The sequence below is a fragment of the Dreissena polymorpha genome, chromosome 5 (genome assembly GCF_020536995.1).
Source record: "Dreissena polymorpha isolate Duluth1 chromosome 5, UMN_Dpol_1.0, whole genome shotgun sequence".
NCBI lineage: Eukaryota > Metazoa > Mollusca > Bivalvia > Myida > Dreissenidae > Dreissena > Dreissena polymorpha.
This window is the reverse complement of record NC_068359.1, coordinates 125,452,234-125,477,703: the sequence shown is the minus strand read 5'-3', so window position 1 is coordinate 125,477,703 and position 25,470 is coordinate 125,452,234. Positions and strand designations below refer to the sequence as shown.

The 25,470-nt window shown below is 36.7% G+C and overlaps 2 protein-coding genes and 1 long non-coding RNA gene across 5 annotated transcripts in view; 1 reads left to right on the top strand and 2 right to left on the bottom strand.

Moving 5' to 3' along the window:
* The window catches only part of LOC127882272 (uncharacterized), a 28,534-nt gene extending 11,614 nt beyond the window's left edge, over nt 1-16,920 (bottom strand). Inside the window, exons 1-4 of the mRNA XM_052430826.1 lie at nt 16,886-16,920; nt 2,640-2,720; nt 1,234-1,600; nt 239-464 (exon numbers count right to left, since the gene is read on the bottom strand). Of these exons, the coding sequence (XP_052286786.1) occupies nt 239-464; nt 1,234-1,600; nt 2,640-2,700 (654 nt within the window). The 5' untranslated portion in view covers nt 2,701-2,720; nt 16,886-16,920. The remainder of the gene's footprint in view (nt 1-238; nt 465-1,233; nt 1,601-2,639; nt 2,721-16,885) is intronic.
* Nucleotides 16,921-21,267: 4,347 nt separating this feature from the next.
* The window catches only part of LOC127881273 (dynamin-like 120 kDa protein, mitochondrial), a 64,948-nt gene continuing 60,745 nt past the window's right edge, over nt 21,268-25,470 (top strand). For both annotated transcript variants that reach the window (XM_052429020.1, XM_052429019.1), the window contains exon 1: nt 21,268-21,427. In XM_052429020.1, coding sequence (XP_052284980.1) covers nt 21,399-21,427 — 29 coding nt within the window. In that variant the 5' untranslated portion in view covers nt 21,268-21,398. The remainder of the gene's footprint in view (nt 21,428-25,470) is intronic.
* On the bottom strand, nt 21,868-25,443 carry LOC127881274 (uncharacterized). 2 transcript variants are annotated; one of them, XR_008049993.1, is made up of 3 exons: nt 25,309-25,443; nt 24,914-25,006; nt 21,868-22,264 (listed from the first exon to the last, which is right to left on the bottom strand). It is a non-coding gene; the product is annotated as an uncharacterized LOC127881274 (long non-coding RNA). The 2 variants fall into 2 exon arrangements; XR_008049992.1 differs by having other exon boundaries at nt 24,914-25,017; nt 25,309-25,442.

The window sequence follows — 25,470 nt, the reverse complement described above, 5'->3', positions numbered from 1 at the left end:
ACATACATACATGCAAACGTTTCAAATAAACTTATTTATCAATTTGCTGACCGAAATCACACCGCATGGGGGTCTTTAAGAAGCCGTTAAAATACCGATACATGTTATACGGAAAAAAAGCATATCCGAAATAAACTACCACATTAAATACATGTTATCCGAAATAAACTACCACATTCAATACATGTTATCCGAAATAAACTACCACATTCAATACATGTTATCCGAAATAACCTACCAAATTGGGCCCGTTCATGCGCTCGCTCACGTGCCACAGCGACTGTCCCGCCACGATGGCGCGGTCATACGACACCTCCACGTTGTCCATGCGGACGCCGTACCCCAGCTGCCGGTCGACGATGCGGATGTCCGCCCCTGCCTCCACAGCGTACACTATGTCCCGGACACTTCCGGTGATCACTGTGCCGTCCTGGGTGTGCGAGTAGATAGGGTCGGGGTATTTGCTGAAAGGGAGGCTTAGTTACAATGGTGGAATTCAATGTTTATGTTTTATACTTCTGTAAAATATCTATATTTACAGCTCTGGGTCGTTTATTGCATTTACATGTTTTGTCTTCCTCGTGAGGCAATCAAAGTACAGAAAAAAGTCCCGAACGATCTTATACTACTGCTTTCTAGATGAATGCAACATCTACATCATTTGCAAGTGTTCATTCTACTCAATCGCCACACATCATGTGTGATTTGATTACAAGTGTTGTTGTTTGTTTTTGTGATGGTGAAATTAAGATGGTGCTGGTTGCTGCTCGTGCTATTGTTGTATAGGTGACGAAGTGGTGGTGATTGAAATGATGATGATGATGATGATGATGATGATGATGATGATGATGATGATGATGATGATGATGATGATGATGATGATGATGATGATGATGATGATGTTGGTGGTGGTGGTGGTGGTGATGATGATGATGATCATGGTGGTGATGATGATGATGATGTTGATGATGATGATGATGATGATGATGATGATGATGATGATGATGATGATGATGATGATGATGATGATGATGATGATGATGATGATGACGACGACGACGATAATGATGATGATGATGATTATTATTATTATTATCATTATTATTATTATGATAATGATGATAATAATCTTATTAAAAAACAGAATGTAACTCATGTCAAGATCATCAAGTAAGGTATGCTGTTTTATTGAGCACAACGCGTCTCCAGAAGACAACGCTGTTGTACACGTACCGTATATACCACTGCATATCCACGTAGTCCCCGTTGATTCCCGCCGACACGTGGTTGCCGATGAAGTAACGAGCCATGTGCACGTGACCTGTCGAGCAGAGGTTGACGAACCAGAAATACGGCACTTCCTGGAACGTATCGTAGGACGCTTTACTCACGTGGAATAGCGCCTGGGCGCAAACGTTATTCCGGATCGTCTGGGTATTTTGGACGCTTGTCAGGTAACCACCTGGGCCCCAAGAGGGAACGAATATTCTGAGATCGGCGCCCGCCAGCATGGCGCGAATTAGGGTCTCCTTTGACCCATACACGGTCGTTCCGTTTCCGCTGTTAGCATACACGAGTTCCCATCTTTGATGACATCCGACTGGAATAGGAAAACAAAGCCATCGGTCTTGGTCATTTCATGCCTGTACATGTGTGTTAAATATTTGTAAAATGGCCCCGTATTTCGCACCATGCTCTAAACCCATTTATGCCTAGTGGACTCTCCAATCCTTCTAAATTGGATCAATTTATTTAAAAAATTGGGGAAGTCTAGTATATTCATTTCTATATTTAGAATATTTTTTACAGAATTCCTTTAAACAAACAGCGCAGACCCTGATGCATCGTCTCATCTGGGTCTACGCTGTTTGCCGAGACCTTTTTTACAGACGCCAGGCATACATGGGTTAAAGTGGAGTCTATAAGAGTATATGTGGTAGCTTTGTAAACGTTCTGTTTCTTATTTTACAATAAAAACATCATTAACTAATATATTACTTTTATATTTTAATCTTAAACGTGGATATATCATTGAGTTTTCATGAAGAAATGAGTATACATTTTTGTTCAGTCGTCTTTGTATGAATTTGAACACGCATTATTCTGTGTACATCCATTCCAGTCGCATTGTATAGACACCAAATTGTGTATGAACAAATTCAACCCCATCGTCCCAGTCGACCATTAATTAAAAGCCCAGACATTTTTGACATAACTAAGTAATAAACAGTCAAAGCCGCATCGTAAATTAAAAAACAAACAAGCATAAATTTATTAGTTTCAAGCATACAGAGAAATTAATCAGACAATTTAAAGTTTTTTTACTTTTACACCCAAAAACGCTGTCTAACAAGCTCGTTGTTATTACATACTAGTTTATCGTCACCAATCGCGTTAATTCAGATTTTGTTGCAGCTGAAAATAATGTACATGTATATGTGTTCCATACAATCCCACCTTTTTACGAAAGTGTGACTCATCTAATATGAATATCACATGTAGGTTATGATTCCGATGTTGTCAGATTACGAATGATTTCATGATGAACACACTAACAACGACAGAGTGTAACAAACATTGGCGATTAAATGCAATTTAAATTTTAAAAAAAAGATGTAATACGGCTACACTGTACTTACATCCCCACGTGCCTGTCACGTGAGCGAGCACGACAAACACGAGCACTAGAATAGTGTGCATCTTACACCCAGTTGACTGCCCTAAAAACGAAAACAAATGTAACAATATAAAGAAGTGAAACTCCAGGTGCTGGAGCAGTATTGAATTTTCATTAAAAACAATTAGTAGGTCCTTTATTTAAGGCAAGTGACCGATTGCCCAAACAGTACAAAACAGCACAATACAGCACAATACAAACCAAAATAGACACAAAATATGAATAAAGCTGGGGTCACCGCCTTGGAACGGTCAATGCAAAGCATTGGGGGTTTAAACCTGGTTATAGAGCGCTCAACCTCACACTTGGCCCAGCAATATTCATAATACATTTAAGTGTATTAGCATTGTAACTCAAATTAAACAATAATAAAAGGGAATTAAAACGCATTCAATTTAATTACTATTCAATTACTCAATTGCATTGAAGATACAAGAGTAACAGAATTACAACTTTTTGACGAACGATCAAATAAAACTATTAACAATTGTCAACTACATTCCTTCTTTATAGAAAAGATTTGAGAATATAGAATCATAGAGTTAATATCTCAGATAATCATCGCGCAAATACAGGAAGAAGCAGCAATGAAATATTTATTTAAGGAATTCGGCGTTGATTGCAAACATGATAGTACCGCATAAAGAAGTATCTATACTTGCATGTAGTAAAATTAAAACCTTAATACTGCACTTATTTGAACTCAATTATGCAATTCCTTGATTAACTTTAAAAGTTGATTGTATTAACTGTTTATACAGTTTATACGAGTTATTATTGTTCGTCTAGAGATGCTTAAACGTTTATGTTGGATTATGTAATTTATATATACCATCTATTTGGCCACGCACTCGTGCAATCGAAAACGAATTTTACAGGTACTAGTATTGTGTATGTGAATTAAACGATTTTCCACCTATCTTGACAATATTAGAAGGGTTTTATTCGCACAGTGCAAATAAATTGCATTTGTCGACAGGATTTCATTGATGTATTTCCCTATAAGTGGTGTTATTTCACATCTTGAAAGCAATACTGTGTTATCATCATAAGGCGTTTATCGATATTCCATTCTGTCTCATCCACACGATCTACTGACCGAACGCTGAACCATGTAATTCTGCGAGTTGGCATTTAACGCTTAATTGTAACTGGGCCAAAATTGTGTCAATGTGACGTATGAACACGCAGAGAATTATCCGGATTTCCTTACATTGAAAAGTGTTACATCCTCTACGATGTACTCGTTAACCTCCAAAAGAACGCAGTAACGTCGCCAAAGTTCTGGGGATGTCTCTCAAATCAGGCAATGAAATAGTCGGGTATATGTATATTCATTGGGGTCTACTGGCGGGAAATTTCCTCAACCTTTTATAAGCTGCCGATAAGGTCATTTAAGCTGATAGGCAATGTGATACTGCTACGTCGAAAAAATGACTGTTAATTTTAAATTCCATTCGGTTCGCTCACCATACACCATTGCGGAAGGCTCGATTGCAAGAATTTTGTTGAACGGAAGATTCTTAATGTACTTAGATACACGCTGATAACGGATCACATGAACAGATAAAAGACGATACGCATGTAAAAATGAATGTATTTATTTATTTACATTTAAGGTCATTAGCACATACAAATATATGACATATGAGACATAGAATATATCACAGATTAAAAAAAAAGACTACGTGATTTAAAATTTCAATTTAAGAGCATCAAATAAAACGCTGTTGCTGCATGCATATTTTTTAACAAAAGTATGTTCATATGAGCATGAATGCTAAGGACCTATGGATAACCCATTAAGCTGAAAGCTGATTTCCAAAGGGGACCATAAAACACACACTGAAAAAGCAATGTGATTAAAAGATACAAAACCATATGAACAAACAACATTAACTCTTCACAATTAAGATTTTGGTAATGTACAGTATTGATCATTAAATGTTTTGATTCCTGTTAATGGATCTAGTCCATGGCAATGTGTGCGCAGTATATCAATGCAATGCAGCACTGCCGAGGGGATGTGATTTTGTGCGTTGCGTTTAAAGGGGCCTTTGCACAGATTATTTCATGTATTGAAGTTTTTTGTTAAATGCTTTATATTGATAAATGTAAACATTGGATCTAAAAGCTGCAGTAAAAATAATAAAGAAATAAAAAAGTAACCCTCATCTGGGCTCGAACCACTGACCCCTGGAGCAAAAGTACATTTATATCGCCTAGACCACTCGGCCATCCGTGCTCATACAATGAGTGATGACTTTTATACTTTATGTAAGCAATCCTCGTAGTATCACAAAATATAACGACAACAACAGAACTGTCTAAATTATTCAATCGTTTTGCGTTGCAACAATTGATAATTTTCAAGTATAATGGATATTTTAGAGCATGGTAAATATTCAGTACTACTGTTTGCTCGCAAATATCATAACTACAACGACAATTTGCGAATCTGAAACATGTATTTTATTTAGTTAATTTACCGAAACGTGAAAAGGCCCCTTTAATTTTGTTACTATGTAACTTAAAAGATACACCGAGTGTAACGGTAATAATGTTCACTAGTCATGTTTAGTTAATGTTAAAAGCAAGAGCTGTGAAAATTAAAAACAGATGTTACATGTCAAAACTGTGACTACGAATACGCCAAAGTTATAATATTTTTGTGATCTGACAGCTTATTAAAAAAGCCATCTGTCGTGTTGGCATATTAACATAAGATGCCTTATTGTCTCAGTCAAACCATAAGTTGTGTTTACCGTCCTGTGGGTCAACAGCAGCCATCGCATTCACGAGTACAATCCTTCCAAATATGGAACTATTTTCAGTTGTTACTGTTTCTAATTTAATCCGAAGCAGCGCATTTTTCTACCAAAACAATAGTCATTTTATAAAAAGAATTTAGACACAATTGTCAGAAGAAAAAAGAATGTTACGATTTTATCGTGATGGTTGTTTTGCGGTACTTAACACAGTGACCCCCACCCCTTCCACCTCGCCCCACCCCCACCCCCCAAAAAATGAAATTAATTATCATTCGCTCTATAATGCTGCCTTCACCTTTATTAAAACATATATGGCTTTTAACTATCCTTAGTAAAAGTATCTATGTCAGCACTTCAGATATGCGACATTAATAAATGTCATAAAAAAAGTTTAACGTGCTATTTGTAAAGAAGATAGCAGTAAGTATGCATTGTTACGAAGACTTTTATTATAAAATAGATCTTCCTTGTCTTGGCCGTGTCAAACTTACGTTTTGTCGTAAAAATGCATCTTTAAGACCATAGTGTATATCACCTTCTTCTTATATGATAGCTTTTAACTGGTCCTCATACAGTTTCGCGAATCATTTAACATTGACCGTCTTTTATACATTACTTGGTTCCCAGTGTCGTGAGTCCCGCCACGATTGTCGCGATTGGCCACACGCACATCGTATTCCGTCACTGAGATTTTCTTCTTTAATAAGTTTGGAAGCGTGCCCGTGCGTTATGATACTCGGTTGAATTCTGTTTTAAGAATAGACAATTACATCTCGAACCAAAAATTAAACCCGTGCAAAATAAGCGGAGTCTTTTTCAGACCCCGCCCATTGTTTAACCCTCTGAACATTGTCCAGACATTATATATAGCACCGCATCTCTCCCAAAAATGGACACACAAAAAAGTTGTTATGGTATGTTTCAAAAGAGTTGCACGATTGTATCTCAATCCGAAAGATCGAGTCCCATGTATTGGTACGTTAAAGGGGCCTTTTCACGTTTGAGTTAATTGACAAAATTAAGAAAAGTTGTTTCACATTCGCAAATATTCGTTTTAGTTATGATATTTGTGATGAAACAGTAATACTGAACATTTACCATGCTCTAAAATATTCATTGTATGCATCTTTTGACGATTTAAAAACCTGAAATTATAAAGCGTTGCAACGCGAAACGATTTAATAATTTGGAGAGTTCTTTGTTGTCGTTATATTTTGTGAAGCTTCGATGCTTGCTTATATAAAGTATAAAATACATCACTTGTTGTATGAGCTCGGATGGCCGAGTGGTCTAAGCGGTAGTCTGTTACTCCAGGACTACAGGGGTCAGTGGTTCGAGCCCGGTTACATTTTTTTCTTGTTTTTAATTGTATTCTTTTTGTTTTTTTGTTTTGCTCCACTGCATTGTTAAGAATTCAAGTTATTATAAAATTGTAATGATATAATATATATATTATTGACTGGACAATTATTGAATTGAAACATAAAAGCTTATTTGATAAAAACTATACTTGATTCATTTATAATATACGGCGATAGAACATTAAATTAACAACATTTTAGATAAGTGTCAGTGTTTAGGTACAGAGTTATATGTTTGTAAATACAAGTGTTTATTCTTTTACAAATAACTTTTAGTGCCAGATGAAGTAAGAACCTGCTATGCCGTAATATTTAAGGCACCAAATCATTGATGCGTACGATTAAATGTATTACTTGCAAATGATAACATAAATAATTTCATATTCTTCATAACTATTATATTTTATGTAAGTGATTATGTATTAATTTGAATTTATTTACTTTTTAATGACGATTTCACATTTTTAAATTTATCTTTCAACGTGGTTTAGGAGATATATGCTGGCATCTGTCCGAAGGAAACTTCTTCTTGACTATATATGCAAAGCATCCGTACATGAAAATAGTCATATATTTATGTGCTCAATTCAGAATAAATGTTTCATATTTTCAATCTTGTTTTCTAAGAATAAACGAAGGTTCATTTATTATACAATAACATTTTTGAATAACATGGATTACATTTCCGCAACAAAAGCATCAGTGTTTCGGCTTAATAGATTTAAAAAGGGGCAATTATCGCTTACTTTTACGAACTTTCTTTTCTCCTGTTTTTCCCCACATATTTTAAGCATTTGCTTAATAAAAATTGTATCAGGTTCAAACGTTAATTGTATTTAGATGTATATCAGAATATTTATATCTCATTAGTCTGAGTTGGTAAACATTTTTATGCCGTGTTTATGTATTGCAAGGTCATTGTTTAATGCACACGTTGAGAGGTTAATAGAGGCGACGTTAATAAACAATTATGTTTATGTGTGTCCAAAAGAGAGCCGATATAAATAACGGAATAACAGTTAATGAGTAACAGTGTAAAAGCCATCAAGCTCTCATGTTTGACATGAGAGTATCGGATACGCAAATAAACACGACCAGCGCAAGATAACATCGGCATGTTATATGGCTGTCATTGGCAATAATGAGCCAATAGTATCAATATAACTACTGCGGCCTTTATCATGGTCAATTATGCCTAGCGTCTAGAAAATAAGGCCATGGCAAACAGCGTAGACCCAGATGAGACGCCGCATGATGCTGCGTCTCATCTGGGTCTGCGTTGTTTGCTTAAATGAATTTCTGTAAGAAATATTCTAAATATAGAAATAAAAATACTACACATTACTAATTTTTGAAATAAATTGATCCAATTTAGAAAGATTGGAGAGTCCACTAGGCATAAATGGGTTAAACGTCGTGTAAATAAATATAAAAAAAGAGCCGCGCTCTGTTAAAGCCACACACTTTGCCTCTGACCTTGAAATGAAATACATATTAATCAATACATATAGATGCAATTAGAAAGTGTGCAAAATTGTTATTAAGTCTATTGCCTTGTTACAAGTAATTTATTGTTTTTCAAACGGTACTGCTTTTAAAACCGAAAGTAGGATTTCTATACGTATACGTCCATTTCGACAAACGCGATTATCTTTAAGCTTTAAAGCGCAAAGAAGACGGATTTCTATCTTGTAACTACCAGATATATTCTCATTGGCATAGATAAAATATGTTTCTTATTTATACTTAAATTTACTATGCCAACCAAGTTGTGTGGCGTTAAAACGAGCTTGATGCATGTGCGTCCCAAAATAGTCTTCTCAGTCCGCTCACGCTTATTATGGACGACGCTTTCCGGCAAGACTGGATTTTCCTTTTACAAGTAACTCCCTTTAAACAAAGCCTGATAAGCCTGTGCGGGCTCTTGTGCTAATATGGAACGACACTTTACGCGCATGCATCAAGCTCAGTTTTCCCAGAGCGCCGCTTGTATGGAACACATAACGAGCAGATGTATGTAGTACAGGTAGCAGCGGCAGCAGCAGTTAACCTGTTGTTTTTTTTTATAAAAAATAAATGTCATAAGTAATCGCACCATTAATTATCATCATAGTACGTCTTATGTTAGACACAGTAATGTATGACCTGTTAAAATTCATGACAAAATTGCAAAAAAATGTCGTTTTAATCTATAATTAGACGAATTGAAATCGCACATCTGTACGAAAGGTTATTTATGGATTCAGAAACGAAGATGCGTCGCTCGATTTGACAAAACCACGTTATACGTGTCATGCGCGTGATAATATTTCAAAATGTGTGCTCTGTGTGCTCGCTTGTTTGCTTTTGCTGTAAGCCCAACCTCCGCGCAGAGATATGACTGTAACCAGCATAGCTGGATCAAATTCCTGCCTTCATAACAAACCAAGTAATGATAGCCTAGCCACGTGGAACAATAATTTTACCGTTGCTTTCTTTACTTGTTTTAATAAAGGTTATTTATTGTTTAATACGAACATAAATTTATAAACTTTTTTCAAAATATATAAGAAAAAAGATACTACTTTTTATAATAGAATACTTAAACAAGAACAAAAAATCCTACCAAATCTGTTAGCATTTTCTTGTGTTTCAGGACCTCTGTACATATACATGTAGGAGCATGGAATGACAACTCTGCATGGAGTTTGCTGTAGGCCGTCTATAGTAAAAACAGGATCTAACGTATTTTACTTATCGGCTTATATCGGAACAAGCCGCGTAAAGCATCGTAAAACGGACGTCAAAACAAAAAAGCAGAACCTGATAACAAACGATGATTATTTTGTACATTATTTGAAAAAAAAACGCAAACACAAATGACAGCATTTCGGACGTTTTAAATCTGTGTTAAATTCAATTTTCTGCTCACTTGTTTTTACAGGGGGTAATCACGTGAAAACAGGATGGAGATGGGAGCTGTAATTTTGTGACCCGCTAAGAAATTTCCCAGCAAACAAAGTCGAGATATAAAGCGAATCTTAACACCAAATAAATGCTAATGACTTACGTGCAGATATGGCTGGAAGCGACATTAAAAAAAATAAAGGGTATTAAACGGCGAAAAATACCTGCCTCGGCCCTGTCACGCTTTGTTTTTGTCCTTGAGAATTGGGAATGAAATTACTTTAGACTTCGCAACTGACATTATCTTTGCTGTATAAAATAACGGCATACAGGAATATGTGATCACTGTCCTGGTTTGGATCACAATATCAATAAACACCAAACGTGTTTAATTTCATTGACACACTTGATATGACAAGTTTATTTTGCGACGTTACGTTGTAGCAGATATTAACCGGTAAACGTTATAATTTTATGCATTCTAGCATATTCTACTGCTGTAATAACAATGCAAGTTCGGCATACAATAGTTTACACACAAATTAAATGTAAGCGTTCGACAAGGTGCTGCTTGTCAACAATAAACTATATATCTTCGGTTATTAAAGAAGTCATTAATAAACAGTGGCAGTTGTATGCATGACATATGTGCAAATCAAATATTTTATTAAAACACTGATCAATAAAGATATATGGCAAACAATAATGCAGTCGGATGCAAGTTTAAAATATGAAGGGATTTGAAATAATAAATGAAAGGTACTTGAAGCAGACATTCGATGATAAGCATGGTCGGACGGCAAAGAGTACACCCCGTTTCCACAGAGCGCTGATAAATTATAACTTCTAAAATGTGTCAGTTTCCGTATGTGAGTGTAATGACATGGGCACAAATGAATGTTTCCTTTATCATTTAATCAAGTTGAAGGACAGGAAAAACATAATAATGGCTGTATGATGTTGAAATCATGGAATTTCAATTCAAGCCGAATAAAGCAATGATCAACGGTCATATATTTTACTGAAGCATGTACCCGGCGTCGTTTTGTTACACATGTTTATATCAGCCATCCTCATCGCAATTAAATGGTATTTTCATTACAAACATTTATTGAACTTTGTAAAGACAAACTTCGATTGCAAAAACACTTCTGATGTTTTTCAGTTTCATGAAATTTGTAATGATCATAATATTATATTATTTCAAATCTCCGTAAGCCCATGTCCGATATAAGCACGGATAGACACGGCAGTCCCGGATCGTTCCGGATCCCCCCGGACAAAGATCCGGGACAATCCGTGGCATTTGGGCTTTAAAGCGTCGACGGTTTTTCAAAGACGTCAACCCGATGACAACACGGCATCTACACGGACAACTCGCCAGCAATACGCCATCAACACGGCGCCCAGACGGCCTGTCCCGGACAATCACGGAAGAGCTATGAACCTACACGGCAGAGGCATGGATAAACACGGACCAACACGGCGCCCACACGGACCATCCCGGACCTTCACAACAACGACATAAAGAAACACGGCAGCGATACGGACAAACACCGCAGCGATACGGACAAACACGGCAGCGATACGGACAAACGCGGCTGCGATACGAATAAACACGGCAGCGATACGGACCTCACATGCTCAGCCCCGTACCAACAATAACTTGTATAAAAGCAAGTTGATTTTCGGTGATTCAATAATTCTGCAATCAACTCTCGAATGTGTGACCTTCTATACATTGCTAAAACATCAAAATACCACATACAAGGAAACGTATAGTCAAAGTGAGCGTTCCAGCTCCCAAAAAGATCGTAACGAGCAGCATCCGCTACCTATGAAGAACAGCGCCAACAATAAGAAACAGGCTCGGGGCCTATATCTAGATTGTCATTACATTTACAAGTAGATCAACAACCATCAGCACCACCTACAGAAATTGACGCCTAAAGAAAAAAGACGTCCCTCGTCATTTCAGAGTAAATGGAGGTCATCATGGCCAATTGGCATAAATAAAGCCCTATGATGAACACAAAAAGCATTGCTGTCTAATTGCACACAAATTTATTTGTAATCGGCATGAGGATTATGGAATGGTACTAGTTGTAGTACAATGAGCTACCACATTAAGGACTTTGCACGGCGATGTGATTCCCGCCCAAGGCAACCATACAGTTGTGCAACCAATGTGTCAACAAACGATCTTTCAGATGACAATAATGTAGTGACGTCACCATCTATGTATAGAATGGTTATGCAACCACAATCGGTCGCCGAACTGCTTGGCGATGCTCTTCTTCTCATCTGGCGTTTCAGAAAAGGGCATTGGTTCCTCAGCAAATTATACAACTACGCAACGCAGACCGAAAGGATGTCCTTTGAGATGGTGTTGTGTGCGACCCGAAAGTCATACATCAGAGAGCTGTAACTGTCCCCGAATATACGAATTGTGCATAACAGTATGGATTGCCTGTTTTGTATATAGAATATGTTACTCCACTGTTAGCTTGTTAGCAGATGAGATGCAGGGAAGAAAGTATTTTGAATTTCACTCTGCTTCACGCTGTCTGCTTCACGCTGATTTATTATTATAGCTTCTGACAATGCCAGAAAACACGTTCATAAACAGTACATTATTTCCACGTATTATCAAGTTTGTAGATTTCTAAATGTTAACGACAAATATCCTATGTCAATTGCCCCGTGTTGTAAAAACAACCGTGCGGATAAATATTTCACTACTTTTCAATTGCGGCGGCATGAGCTGTTTTAAGTCACTATACGCATGTCGGCAGTGTCAGATGAGATAACAGTGGTATATCAAGTACATTCAAAACTTATCAAGCTGTCAGATTTTGTGGCATAGCATTTACATATTAGAAACAATATATACATATGCGGACTGTCGAATGAAAACGTTTTTTTTTGTTGTTGATGCTTTTGCTTGTTAATTGTTGTTATGTGCGGGTTTTTCCGCTTACACGTGGTATACAATTATGTTTACTTGAGTCATTACCACTTTTAACAAAATTAATAGGCCAACAACTTAAGTCGGTTTGCTTCCTCACTCGTGGTTAATTTGCGGAACATATTTTATTGTTTTTTATTCCTGCCATTAATTTGCAAGTAGATGTTGATATTCTGACGGGTAACTTTCAAGTACCTTTAAAACCCCAAAAATACTCAACATAGATAATTATTTGTAAAAAATTTCGAAAAATACAATTAACACATAAAACATCATTGTTCCTTAAAGCAATATCAACACTTTCCATGCAAGACATGATCTGCTGACATATATTTAACGAGATACAAAATGCGAGTTTTTATTGTCTGTGTTATGGCAAGCGGTTCGACGCATAATCCCAAGAAACTAGGTTTCTCATGACAACCTAGGTTCTCAGAATGAGAACCTAGTTTCTCGTGAGAACCTAGGTTTTCAAATGAAAACCTAGGTTCTTGTGAAAACCTAGGATACTAAACGAGAACTTAAGATCTCAGAATGAGAACCTAGGATACCAAACGAGAACTTAAGTTCTCAGAATGAGAACCTAAGTTCTATGTGTCTATGAGAACCTAGGTTCTCATGAAAAACCTAGTTTCTCATGAGAACCTAGGTTCTCAAGCGTAAACTAAGGTTTTCAAATGAGAACCTACGTTTTCATGAAAACCTAGGTTGCCATAATTAACCTCCAGTTGTCTCCCATTGCTTGGTACAAGCTGGCGGCATATGTGTAAAATGATACGAAATAGGCGTGAAACCGTGAACGTTACTCCCCAAGAATGAAATTAGTAAAGTAATCGGTCGACATTGGTCTTAATACGTTAATAAAAAATTAAACTGTTTATGAAATACATCTTTAATTGTAAATATTATTTTGAGACTAAAAATTGAAACAAATTCAGATCAATCGTTACATAATACATTGTTACAGCATTAAATGAGTTTCAGATATTCAGTTCCCTTGTTCGGGCCTCAAACGACTGTACGGTACAGTTTTCTATTTTAAATATGTCTGTGATATAGTAAGCAATGATTATGGTATAAATAAAAGTTTTATCTCTATTGTTAATGTGTAATAATGTATTATTCAATCGTAAGATATCGGCAACATTGCAAGAAAAACTTATGCACTAAAGACTTTGCAAACATATTTCAATAACTTGAGATATCTGCAAAAATAAAGTTCTTAACGGCGTGTTTTCATTCTGTCCAGCCCGTGTGTAATCGTATGTGAACCCCATTGATCCTGCGCCCTGAATTATATGTGTCCCGTATTCCAAACGAGCAAGTTTACGCCGTCCGACGCGTAATTCTGAAAACCTAGGTTCTCATGAGGTTCTCATGAGAACCTAGGTTCTCATAATGAAAACCTAGGTTCTTATGAGAACCTAGGTTCTCTGAAAACATAGGTTCTCAGGGAACCTAGGTTCTCAGAGAACCTAGGTTCTCAGAGAACCTATGGTTCCCAAATGAAAACCACGGATATGGCAAGCAGTTCGACGCATAATCCCAAGAAACAAGGTTTTTCATGAGAACCTAGGTTCTCATTCTGATAACCTAGGTTATCATGAGAACCTAGGTTTTCAAATGAGAACCTAGGTTCTCATGAAAACCTAGGTTCTCATTTGAAAACTTGGGTTCTTGAAGCCATGTGCAATCTTCAAGCGAGAACCTAGGTTCTCATTCTGAGAACCTAGGTTCTCAATCTGAGAACCTAGGTTCTTATGAGAAACATAGTTTATTGGGATTATGCGTCGAACCGCTTGCCATACTGTGTGACAATATATTCCACGTGAATTTCTCGCGACGTTAACCGAACATTTACGAGCGAAAGAGAGATTGGCTTCGGGCAGCTCATGAGAACTGCGTCGTCTTCCGACGCCGCTCGTAAATGTTCGAATATCGTCGCGGGAAATTATGATGGAATATATTGTCACACACACACAAAGAATAAGCATTTTGAATCTAGCTAAATCTATGTTACCATACTACATCTAACGTTGAAATTCTGACTATTGCTATAAACAGATAAAGAACAATGATTGTTCATGGGTTAACCTTATTTAACGAAATATTCGTTGATTATAAGTGCTTATGGGGCTTAAAAGATGTTGATTTTATAGAAATTCTTTTTCTCATTTATCATGACCAAACATTTATATATATTGTGTATAACCATAAAATCGTAGATAGAACGGATAACAAAAAGGGTCAATACCAAGGTGCTAGGATTTGACAGAACCTATTGTTCGTTCACTCTTGATCAAACTTTCATATTTTTATGTATCACTGAATAATGTTCATCCATAAATATTTTCGATGATATGTCTTATCTGACCATGTGTAATATTTACTTATTGTTCCTTTCCCTTGCACAAATATAAAGCAAAGCTGACTTTTTAGATGCCGTCGACTTAGATCTTTGCTTCAACAGCCCATGGGTTATCATTGCGATATGTCTTGTTATCTGTTTTCTGACGGTAACAAGTCAGCCAATAATTTTGGAAAATTAAATTCACATAAGTTATTAGCTATGTGGCCTGTAGTGCAACGATTAAGAACAGTTCCTTCAAAACGACTCGGTTACCAATTATTGCAACTTCATTTTTCATTCAATCTTACTCAAATAGCTCGTGCTGTGCATAACCATTTTTTTAATCATTGTCATAAAATAAATAAGATTGATAATGCAATTCTGGCTTTAGGTGACTGTGTGCGTTTGAGTTATTGACCAATTGACATACGAAAATAGGCAGATAGAGATTTTCTAAATTACTACATTTATTTATTTGTCCGCTTATTAGATGTCAGCTTAACTGGTTACATTCAATAAAATGTTGCTGACGTCATTCTGTGGTATAAGATTTATTGTTTTAACGATGAACATATATATTCGACTTGCCAAGAAATTTGATAGGTCAAATGTTAAAAGCCCCTACATGCTTTTATTACGTATCAAACGTGAATGATTGACTTTTCCGGACATTTATTGTCGACTTTATGAAGAATAATTAATAATTATTATAACTAACAATTCAAATTAGCATATATGCGTTTTCTGCTTAAAATCATTTGTATAAAACTCTGACGGTAAATACCGTTAAAATTGACGGTAGACAGCGTGTTGTCGTATTTTTATTTCGTCGCTAGTGTGTTTGTTTGTTTTTGTTTTTTTATTACTCAAACATTTAACTTCATATGTACTGTTTGCGTAACTGGAACGTAATTTTCATATTAAAATAACTCTATTTTTTATTCACATAATCTTGCACTTTAGACATGTACACAACAAACAATCATCTGAGTAGTACTAGTTTATTATTAATCACCGAATTCGACGAAAATTTAAGTAATAAGGTGGTATTCTTTATTCATTTGCTATGTATGACTTGATCTAGAAATTCGGTACGTTTGGTTAAATGTGTCTTCAATTTTCAAATTCAACTACAGTGACTGGTGTAATATGCGTGTATGCTATAAATTACTTTCATATTTTACACATAATGCCACGCTTTGTCTCTGAACGTTTTATTTCATCAATACAGAGGAGCTTTTTTCTAGCCGGTAAAAAAATATTGCGAAATGTTGCTTAGTACCTGTTTCTCTTAGTGATCATTGGTATTAAATTGTGTATAGGCAAGAACGTATAAATTAGGCATGACTAAATGGTACTTTTAATAAAATAATAATTAAATAAGTAATTACTATTTGTAGATATCCATGACGTTCTCAATGCAGTACCAAAAACTAGATATGCGAGTAGTTAAAGATATTTTACAAACTGCTTTTAGCGTCAAACAAACATGGAAAGAACACGAACTTTTGTGACATATACTTTGCTTTTTGTCATAAAGTTTTGCTGATTTTAGATTGAACTGTAGATTTTTTAAACCAACACCGTTAACATTTTAAAATTGTTTAATTTATGTTGGATAAAATCCTTTCTTTATTATTCAAAGTTTCAAAGGCGTAACACAGTAAGTGTATAACTCGTTTATAATCTACAATTTATCAAATACGTTTTATAAAGCTAACACCCTTTCCACATACTTTTAGTAACGTTTTGAATAATACATTTTTTACTTTTTAATTTCTTTTCAAACACTTAAACAAGCTTTTACTCTGCCGATCACAGTTTCATACGTGTTTCATTTTCTAGATTTATCTACACACTAACATAACATACCTGACGTTACCGCGTAAGTCCGTTTTAGCAACTGACGTTAACGTTGTTCATGAGCACTTGTCAAACGTTCTTTCTTCAGGTGACAAACGCACGTTTAATAACCACTTCGTAAGCCATCAGACTATTCATATACTTACCATACACTAAGAGATGAACGGCACATTGTTGCCAACGTCTAACCTTTCTTGACGTAAGGTCATACTCTTCCGTAACGTAAATGAAGTATTCGTCGATATATAATATTATCGTGATTCCTTTCCTTTTAAATGTAGCGTAATTAATGTTTCAGTTATAGCACTTAAGATAGCGCTTCATCTCCTTTCAATCAGTATGTAGAAGTTATCTCCTGTTAATCAGTACATAGGAGTTATATCATTTTAATAAGCATGTTTAATATAACTGCTTCTTATTAGTATGGAGAGGTAATCTCCTATTAATCATTACTTGTGAGTTATCTCCTAATTATCAGAACAAAGGCGTTCTCTACTTTTAATCAGCATGTTAAAGATATCTGGTTGCTATACATAAGTATGGGCAAGATTTCTCCTATTATTCAGTACGTTGGAGTTATCTCCTATGGATCGATATGTAGTAGTTATTTCATGTTAATCAGTATGTATGAGTTATCTCTTCTTGATCAGTATGTAGGAGTTATCTCTTGTAAATCAGTATGTAGGAGTTATCTCATGTAAATCAGTATGTAGGAGTTATCTCTTGTAAATCAGTATGTAGGAGTTATCTCTTGTTGATCAGTATGTAATAGTTATCTCATGTAAATCAGTATATAGGAGTTATTTGATGGTAATCAGTATGTAGGAGCTATCTCATGTTAATCAGTATGTAGGAGTTATCTCATGTTTATCAGCATGTAGGAGTTATCTCATGTTAATTAGTATGTAAGAGTTATAACATGTTAATCAGCATGTAGGAGTTATCTCATGTTAATCAGCATGTAGGAGTTATCTCATGTTAATCAGTATGTAAGAGTTATCTCATTTGTATCAGTATGTAAGAGTTATCTCATGTTAATCAGTATGTAAGAACTATCTTATTTTAATCTGCATGTAGGAGTAATCTCATATTAATCAGTATGTAAGAGTTATCTCATGTTAATCAGAATGTAAGAGTTATCTCAAGTTAATCAGCCAGTAAGTTGTATCTCATGTTAATCACTATGTAAGAGTTATCTCAAGTTAATCAGCATGTAGGAGTTATCTCATTTGTATGAACATGTATAAGATATCTGCTATTTATCAGTACGGAGAAGTTATCTCCTGTTAATCAGTACATAGGAGTTATCTGATTTTATTTAGCATGTATACGATATCTGCTTTTTATTATTTGGAGAAGTTATCTCCTATTAATCAATAAGTAAGCGTTATCTCCTTAAAATCAGCACAAATGAATTATCTTATTTTATTCAAAATATATATGATGTCTGATATTTATTAGTATGGGAAAGTTATCTCCTAATATTCAGTAAGTTAGAGTCATCTACTATGGATCGATATGAAGTAGTTATCTCATGTTTATCAGTATGTAGGTGTTATCCATATTAATCAGCATGTATAAGATATCTGCTATTAATATTATGGGGAAGTTATCTCCTTTTAATCAGTATGTGCGAGTTATCACCTATGTATCGGTGTGTATAATTTGTCTCCTGTTTATGAGTATGGAGGAGTAGTCTCCATTCCAACGCATAATCGTATGTCATAGAACCGGCTGATGGTCTGTCATTGCTGGCTTTGTCTTTTCGGGAGTGAATGAAAATTGAGTCATACCAACATCCAAACGGCGCTTAAAACCCGAAATTGGTCAAACGCAATGCTAAGGCAACATACACAAATTGAACAGTCGTTAGATAGAATCTGTAAGTGATTGTTAAGAATAATTTTTGTATTATAAATATTTGTATATATGTTTGCTTAACCAAAGTCAAACTATTTTAAATACAAAATGGTTTGGTTTACTTTTTTCATTTCGCATAATCTTACAACAAGTGCTAGCATTGATAAAAAAAAACATTTACTTTTCCGTTCATATTGCTCGTACTATGAATGAAAGTCAATCAAATTATGAATAATTAGACATGAGGACACAGTGTAACGTCGACTACAGCTGTATTCAACACAGCTCTACACTTTTAAACAGGATTTTACATGCATCATGGCATGAAACAGACATATGGAAGGGAATGTGTGACAGTCAATTCAAGTTGCTTAATGACAATGGTATATAGCTTTATGACAATTCATGATGACAATTCATGTTGCTTAATGACAACTCCGTGTTGATATAATAAATTTGCATGTTGGAATATGAACAAAATCTATATATAAAAATTATGGGCTATTCGTTACCAAGTTCCTGCAACTTGTGTGCGCCCTCGTGCTTCTTTACTCGGACTTGGAGCTGCTGGAACACAACCCGGATACAATCGTGATACGTCGTCTATCTCCGGACTCCTCCGTAAGATAGGCATTGAAATCCAGTGATTTATGGAATAAACCACCTGCTGATCCAGAGTGAACCCGGATCCTCATGCAGCCTCCTTCGCTGAGGAACCTCTTAAACGAGCAATGCACACAAAAATGCGCTTTTTCTCACCAACACTGTCCAGAATGCAATGAATCTTAATGATGAACGCACATAGAACATACATACAAAAAAAAACGCGCACTCGCGCACGCACATATGCATACAATTTGTAAACGCTAACATACACGCGCACGCACATAAATACATTTCTTCACGGAGAGTCAAAGCAAAACTAGCGTGTACGCAAATAGTATTGTTTCGACAAAAGTAGTCTAAACCCGGAAATTAACAACCACCTGCCACAGTTGGGATCTACACGTCGTCCATGTTGAAAGGATCACTACATGATCAAGAAATTGCTTGGTGTCCGCAGTTTTGATCACCAGCAATTCTGACCCTTGTGATATTTTTAAAGCAAACACATGCGAGCACTGTCGTTGGATGGTTGTTCATAACTAAGACCAGACATATTCAACGGCTTGCACAAAAATCAAAGGTCTCCTATATCGCTCTTCTGTGGTAGCTACCGATTCTATCGTTATTGGTTTGATCCCACCTAGAAAAATGCAACGTCATTAAGAGAACCAAGTGATCGTATAAATTCGGAGTGCCTTTGGGCATGTTCATAAGTACGAATTAATAAGGTATTGAAATAGAGCGATTCTCATGTTATTTTCACGTGCATATAACCAGCAACACAATCTGTTTTATTTGCTGCAACAGTTTGTCCCCTCGTTTGACCTTACTCAATGTCCAATCAAACGTCCTGAATTGTTCCGCCGGTTAGCCTGAATGAATACTGCTAATAGTGAATTGCCTAATTAAAACGTGTTTGCAAACACTAAAAATAGTTCTGTATTTCATGTTGGAACGGAATTTATAGAGAATTGAGAGTGACACGGGTACATATATAATGTTAAGATGATATAACAGCTTCTCACTCAATGTTCATATTTAACCCATTTATGCGTAGTGGACGCTCCCATCCTTCTAAATTGTATCAATTCATTACCAAAATTAGGGATGTGTAGTATACTTATTTTTATATTTAGAATATTTCGTACGTCATACGGCGTCTCATCTGGGTCTACGCTGTTTGCCAAGGCCTTTTTCTAGACGCAAGGCATAAATGGGTTAAAATTAGTGCATTTTGTGTTTCCCTCATTTACCACTACAGTATTAATGAATTGATACTAAAGACTGTGATATTCTCTTAAGCAATTACAAATAAATTTAATATCGTATAAAGGGAGTTTTCCTTTCTTAAACTATAAACTGTGTGTCTTTTAAAAAGTATTTTATGCATAATCATGCCGCTGTATTTCAAAGCCAGAGCCGCTGTATTTCAAGGCCAATGCCGCTGTATCTCAAGGCCAGTGCCGCTGTATTTCAAGGCCAGAGCCGCTGTATTTCAAGGCCAGTGCCGCGGTATTTCAAGGCCAGTGCCGCTGTATTTCAAGGTCAGTGCCGCTGTATTTCAAGGTCAGAGGGTGGCGATTCATTCTAGCTCTTCGCTGAAATTACTCATCGCAAGGTAGCCAGAAGAAAGTTTCATTTCGTAAACTTGCATAAACTACAGATCTATATACATATCAATATAAATATGTATACCATTTTCTGCAACTACTACAAAATGGATGGTAACAGATAAGGGAAAACATCCTAACCTGTTATTTAATTTATAATATCCCAATTTATTGATATGCAAAAAATGCTCATCTTTTTTTATTTATATTTCTGTTCCTAATAGTAAAACCGGGAAAGCAAAAATTGGTTGAAACAAAAGTGTTGCGTAACCGTTTCTTCGATAAGTTAGTTGTAAGCAGCCTTTCTCGCATCTATCGCAAAGACGCTTGATTTACATTTGGATCAATTCGGATAACAACTGAATTGACATTAATGATGAAAGTTCATTCTTGTTCGCATTTCTGCCGGTAATTTTGCTTTGTCAGATGCATTAATACCCTGCAACATGCTTTCGTTAGCAGGTGGAAGGTTTGGGTACGTATTTAGAGATCACTTAGTTCATTCAGAGAGTATGGCTGCCTATAATGTCCTTGAAACTGAAAACAATTTGATACACGAAAGTAGATTTTAACATGTTGAACATGTCATGAACACCATGGCCTTTTACTCTTTACAAATGCTATGGATACAAATGTGATTTTAGCTGCAAAAATATTTTTATATCTGAACAATTTTACTAATGAACTGAATGTTTCAAATTCAATGGTTTTAAACATACATGTAGGCGCTCGATGGCAATGATTTCTTTATTTCTTTCTTTTTAGTTACTCGTTGTTTGTTATAATGCATACACATATCAGGGCCCTCAATCCATTTTAGTGGAAGCGGGTCGCTACCCATAGCATTACTCCTATAAATATGAGGTCGATTTACAAGCGGGGTAGCTTACGTCTAATTATTTGGACTACCTAAAGTATTTTCCCTAACCTAAGTCTTCAATGCAATAGGCCCTTACCATAGATGTGACAGTTGGCACGTCCGACCTCTACGAGGACTGCAGCTTGACTACCCCGAATAATGTCAATCCTGGGATAAAGTCCGAGTCAATCCAACTGTGAGGTTACAACGCACCAACTATTAGTGGAAATCTACTTTCCACTACACTCCCTCCCTCTTTCTCTTGAAGGATTCGTTTATGTCCTTCTAATTTTCTTTCCAGCCTTAGACTGAATAAGTATTCGGTTTCATCGTTGTGAATCCTGTCTTAATCTGGACAGAATAAATGTTAACTCAGACTGAAATTACTCACATCTGAAGTTGTCTTTTATCTAGTCTCAAAACAATTAAGTTTTGTCTCCATCCTGTCTTAATCTGGACAGAATAAATGTAAAATCAGACTAAAATTATAAATGTAAAATCAAATAAAATGATCTCTTTAAACTAGCCTTTTGGGGAGGTGTATTCTATAAAAACATGTTACTTCTTCTACACTACATCCTCCTTCCCACCCAAAAAGAAGGAAGGCCCCTAAACCTTAATGCTATGTAAATGTCTTGCATTGGTGTTAGCATCATTTCCTCCTGGATCCCAAATTCTTGAACCTTGCATGTCTGTTTTACTCTGCGATTTACTCTGCCTGTACAGCAAATGTTCACTCGTGGAACCCAAGTCAACCTCCCCGCTCTGGGAGGACCTCGGCTGTTCTCTATTTATCTCTGGTTTCTCTTCCAAAGATGCTGATCTTCCGTGCAAATCACCACCCCGCAAACCCACGTCATCCTGCTTAAAGGACCGCGGCTGTTTACCCCGTAAACCCACGTCATCCTGCTTAAAGGACCGCGGCTGTTTACTTTTGAAACCCACGTCATCCTCCCTCAAGGACCGCGGCTGTTTACTTTGGAAACCCACGTCATCCTCTTTCAAGGACCGCGGCTGTTTACTTTGGAAACCCACGTCATCCTCCTTTAAGGACCGCGGCTGTTTACCCTGGAAACCCACGTCATCCTCATTTAAGGACCGTGGCTGTTTACCTTGGAAACCCACGTCATCCTCCTTTAAGGACCGTGGCTGTTTACTTTGGAAACCCACGTCATCCTTCTTAAAAGACCGCGGCTGTTTACTTGGTAAACCCACGTCATCCTCCTGAAAGGACCGCGGCTGTTTACTTTGTAAACCCACGTCATCCTCCTTAAAGGACCGTGGCTGTTTACCACTTGCACTGACCAAAAATGCTTTGCAGCCTTTCACATCATTTCTATACAGGTTACAGTAATCTATCAAGTTATTTGAGCCTAGTTCGACCTGGGACCAGCCTTGGCTCTCTAACTGGACCCTTTTAAGTTTAAAATCTCCTGTTTATAAGGACAATTTGAAACAAAATGACCCGTTTCGTCACATGCAAAGCATTTCCGTTCATTTAACCTAGATGGTGTCCTGTTGTTTCTCCATGGCCTTTTTTGACCTACAGCTAATTCATTGAGTTGTTCTTTTATTTTAATTAATTCTTTCTGCAATGTGCTTAAGTCAGTAATAGATTCTTTGTCTGAATGTGATTGTACAGAACATATGTAAGCATTTGTGTCATTATAGTCTATAGCTGTGTGTGTAACTTTAGTACGACAACCTAACATAGCACCCTTAGAGTGCTGAAACAGCCTAATATCATTCATGGCGGCTTCAATAGTATGATGTCTTTTCATAAAAGTGTTATGTCCAGCATCAATATCTATTAAGCCTTGACAAAATCTATCAATGGCTTGCTGATTACAGAAGGATTCCGGTAAGTCACGGAAAGCTTCAGAAGCAAAGGCTTGTACTCGATCTCCCCAGTCCTCCATTGTTTCGCCTTTCTTTTGTATCGCTGTGGCAAATTTAGCTTGAGCAGATTCCGCAAGCTCAGCGCCAAACCTCCCTTCCAGCTTATTTAACAAAATTCTATATGGCACTTCAGGATTTCTTTTCATTATTCGGGCGCAATAATCCATTGCTGTCCCTGACAGACAGTGCAATAGGCACATCTTGCATTCTTCTGCAGTCCACCCAAAAGACCGTGCGTACTGCTCGAACTTCATGTGAAATGATTGCCACCGTGATTTGCCATCATACACCAGATTCTTGGGAATATCCCGCAAAGCCGATCTCGAAAATGGCTGCCCTCTTTGAAACGGAGTCCCTTCGCTGCCAAGTACTGGTTGAGGTAGCTTACTAGCTGGCAGATTATTTGAGTAGGCAATAGCACTACTCGTTCTGTGAAGAATCGGTTGATCCTCCTCTTCTGATGACACACCCCTTCCTGTGACAGTGTGGTGTGTAACCTTCTTCCTGTACACCTTATCTCGTGCATTCTTTCTCTTTGGAATTCCGGATGAGGATTCCAAATCATCGTCGCTATCCTCACGGCGGCGAAGATTGTCTTTAACAAAGTGCAGTTGTTGTTGCGCATTTGTTAAAAACTCGCTAAATGCGCTGCAGTCACCTTGTTTTTTGGCTGCAACTAGTTTTTTAGCAGTCGATAGGACCTCCTGGACGTCTTCCCACTGTGCTATTTCTGAAACCAACTTCTCTGAGGCATCACCATCCGCTTGTTTCTCGACTTTAGGTGATTCTGGTATGGGGCCCATAATTTTCTTAGGAATAGCGCCTTTCCCCAGCTGCCTGTTGGGTGTAAAATCTAACAACTGTGTCAGACTTTCTGAAAGTGATTGACGCGTCAATGTTTGGAACGATTCTGCCGTTAAGTTCCCAAACCTGTTTCTGACATCAACAATAGTCGATGCCAGTCTACTGCTAATACCCGGGATTGATCTTAATTCTTCTTCTGTCAAACAATTAACAGGCTGCTTTATACAGGCCATGTTGGCAAGAAACTATTTAATCCAGAAGTATTCGATGACAAATACAACTAAAATAAATATGAAGATGTTTCCTCCAATATGTGTAAATTTAAATACACAAGATATGGGCTGCACTAGTTGTCATAATCAAGAGAATTTTTTATAAATACATTTGAAATATACTTACAACAAGGGACGGTAGCCAAGCTGCGTAGGTCACACTTTCTTTTATACTTCCCCGCCCACTGTCAACAATGGACTCGTCCAAGTTCCGATATTGCTGTAATTGGGCTTAAATAATGTATAAACAGGAAGAATAACCTCTGTTGGTCTGAATTCATAAAGAACCACTACCAACACAAAAAAACTGTGACCCACTAGAGGAAAAACACACCAACTAGTCGTATGGTTTGGCCAAACAAAATTCCAGAAATAGGTGGTTATCAAAAACGGCGGGAAAAATTACTCACAGAAAATACTCAAATTCTGGTAAATTCTGTTTTGGAATGGGTTTAAAAAATCACCGCTGCCACCAATAAAGTATTTTCCCTAACCTAAGTCTTCAATGCAATAGGCCCTTACCATAGATGTGACAGTTGGCACGTCCGACCTCTACGAGGACTGCAGCTTGACTACCCCGAATAATGTCAATCCTGGGATAAAGTCCGAGTCAATCCAACTGTGAGGTTACAACGCACCAACTATTAGTGGAAATCTACTTTCCACTACATACCCATAGCATGG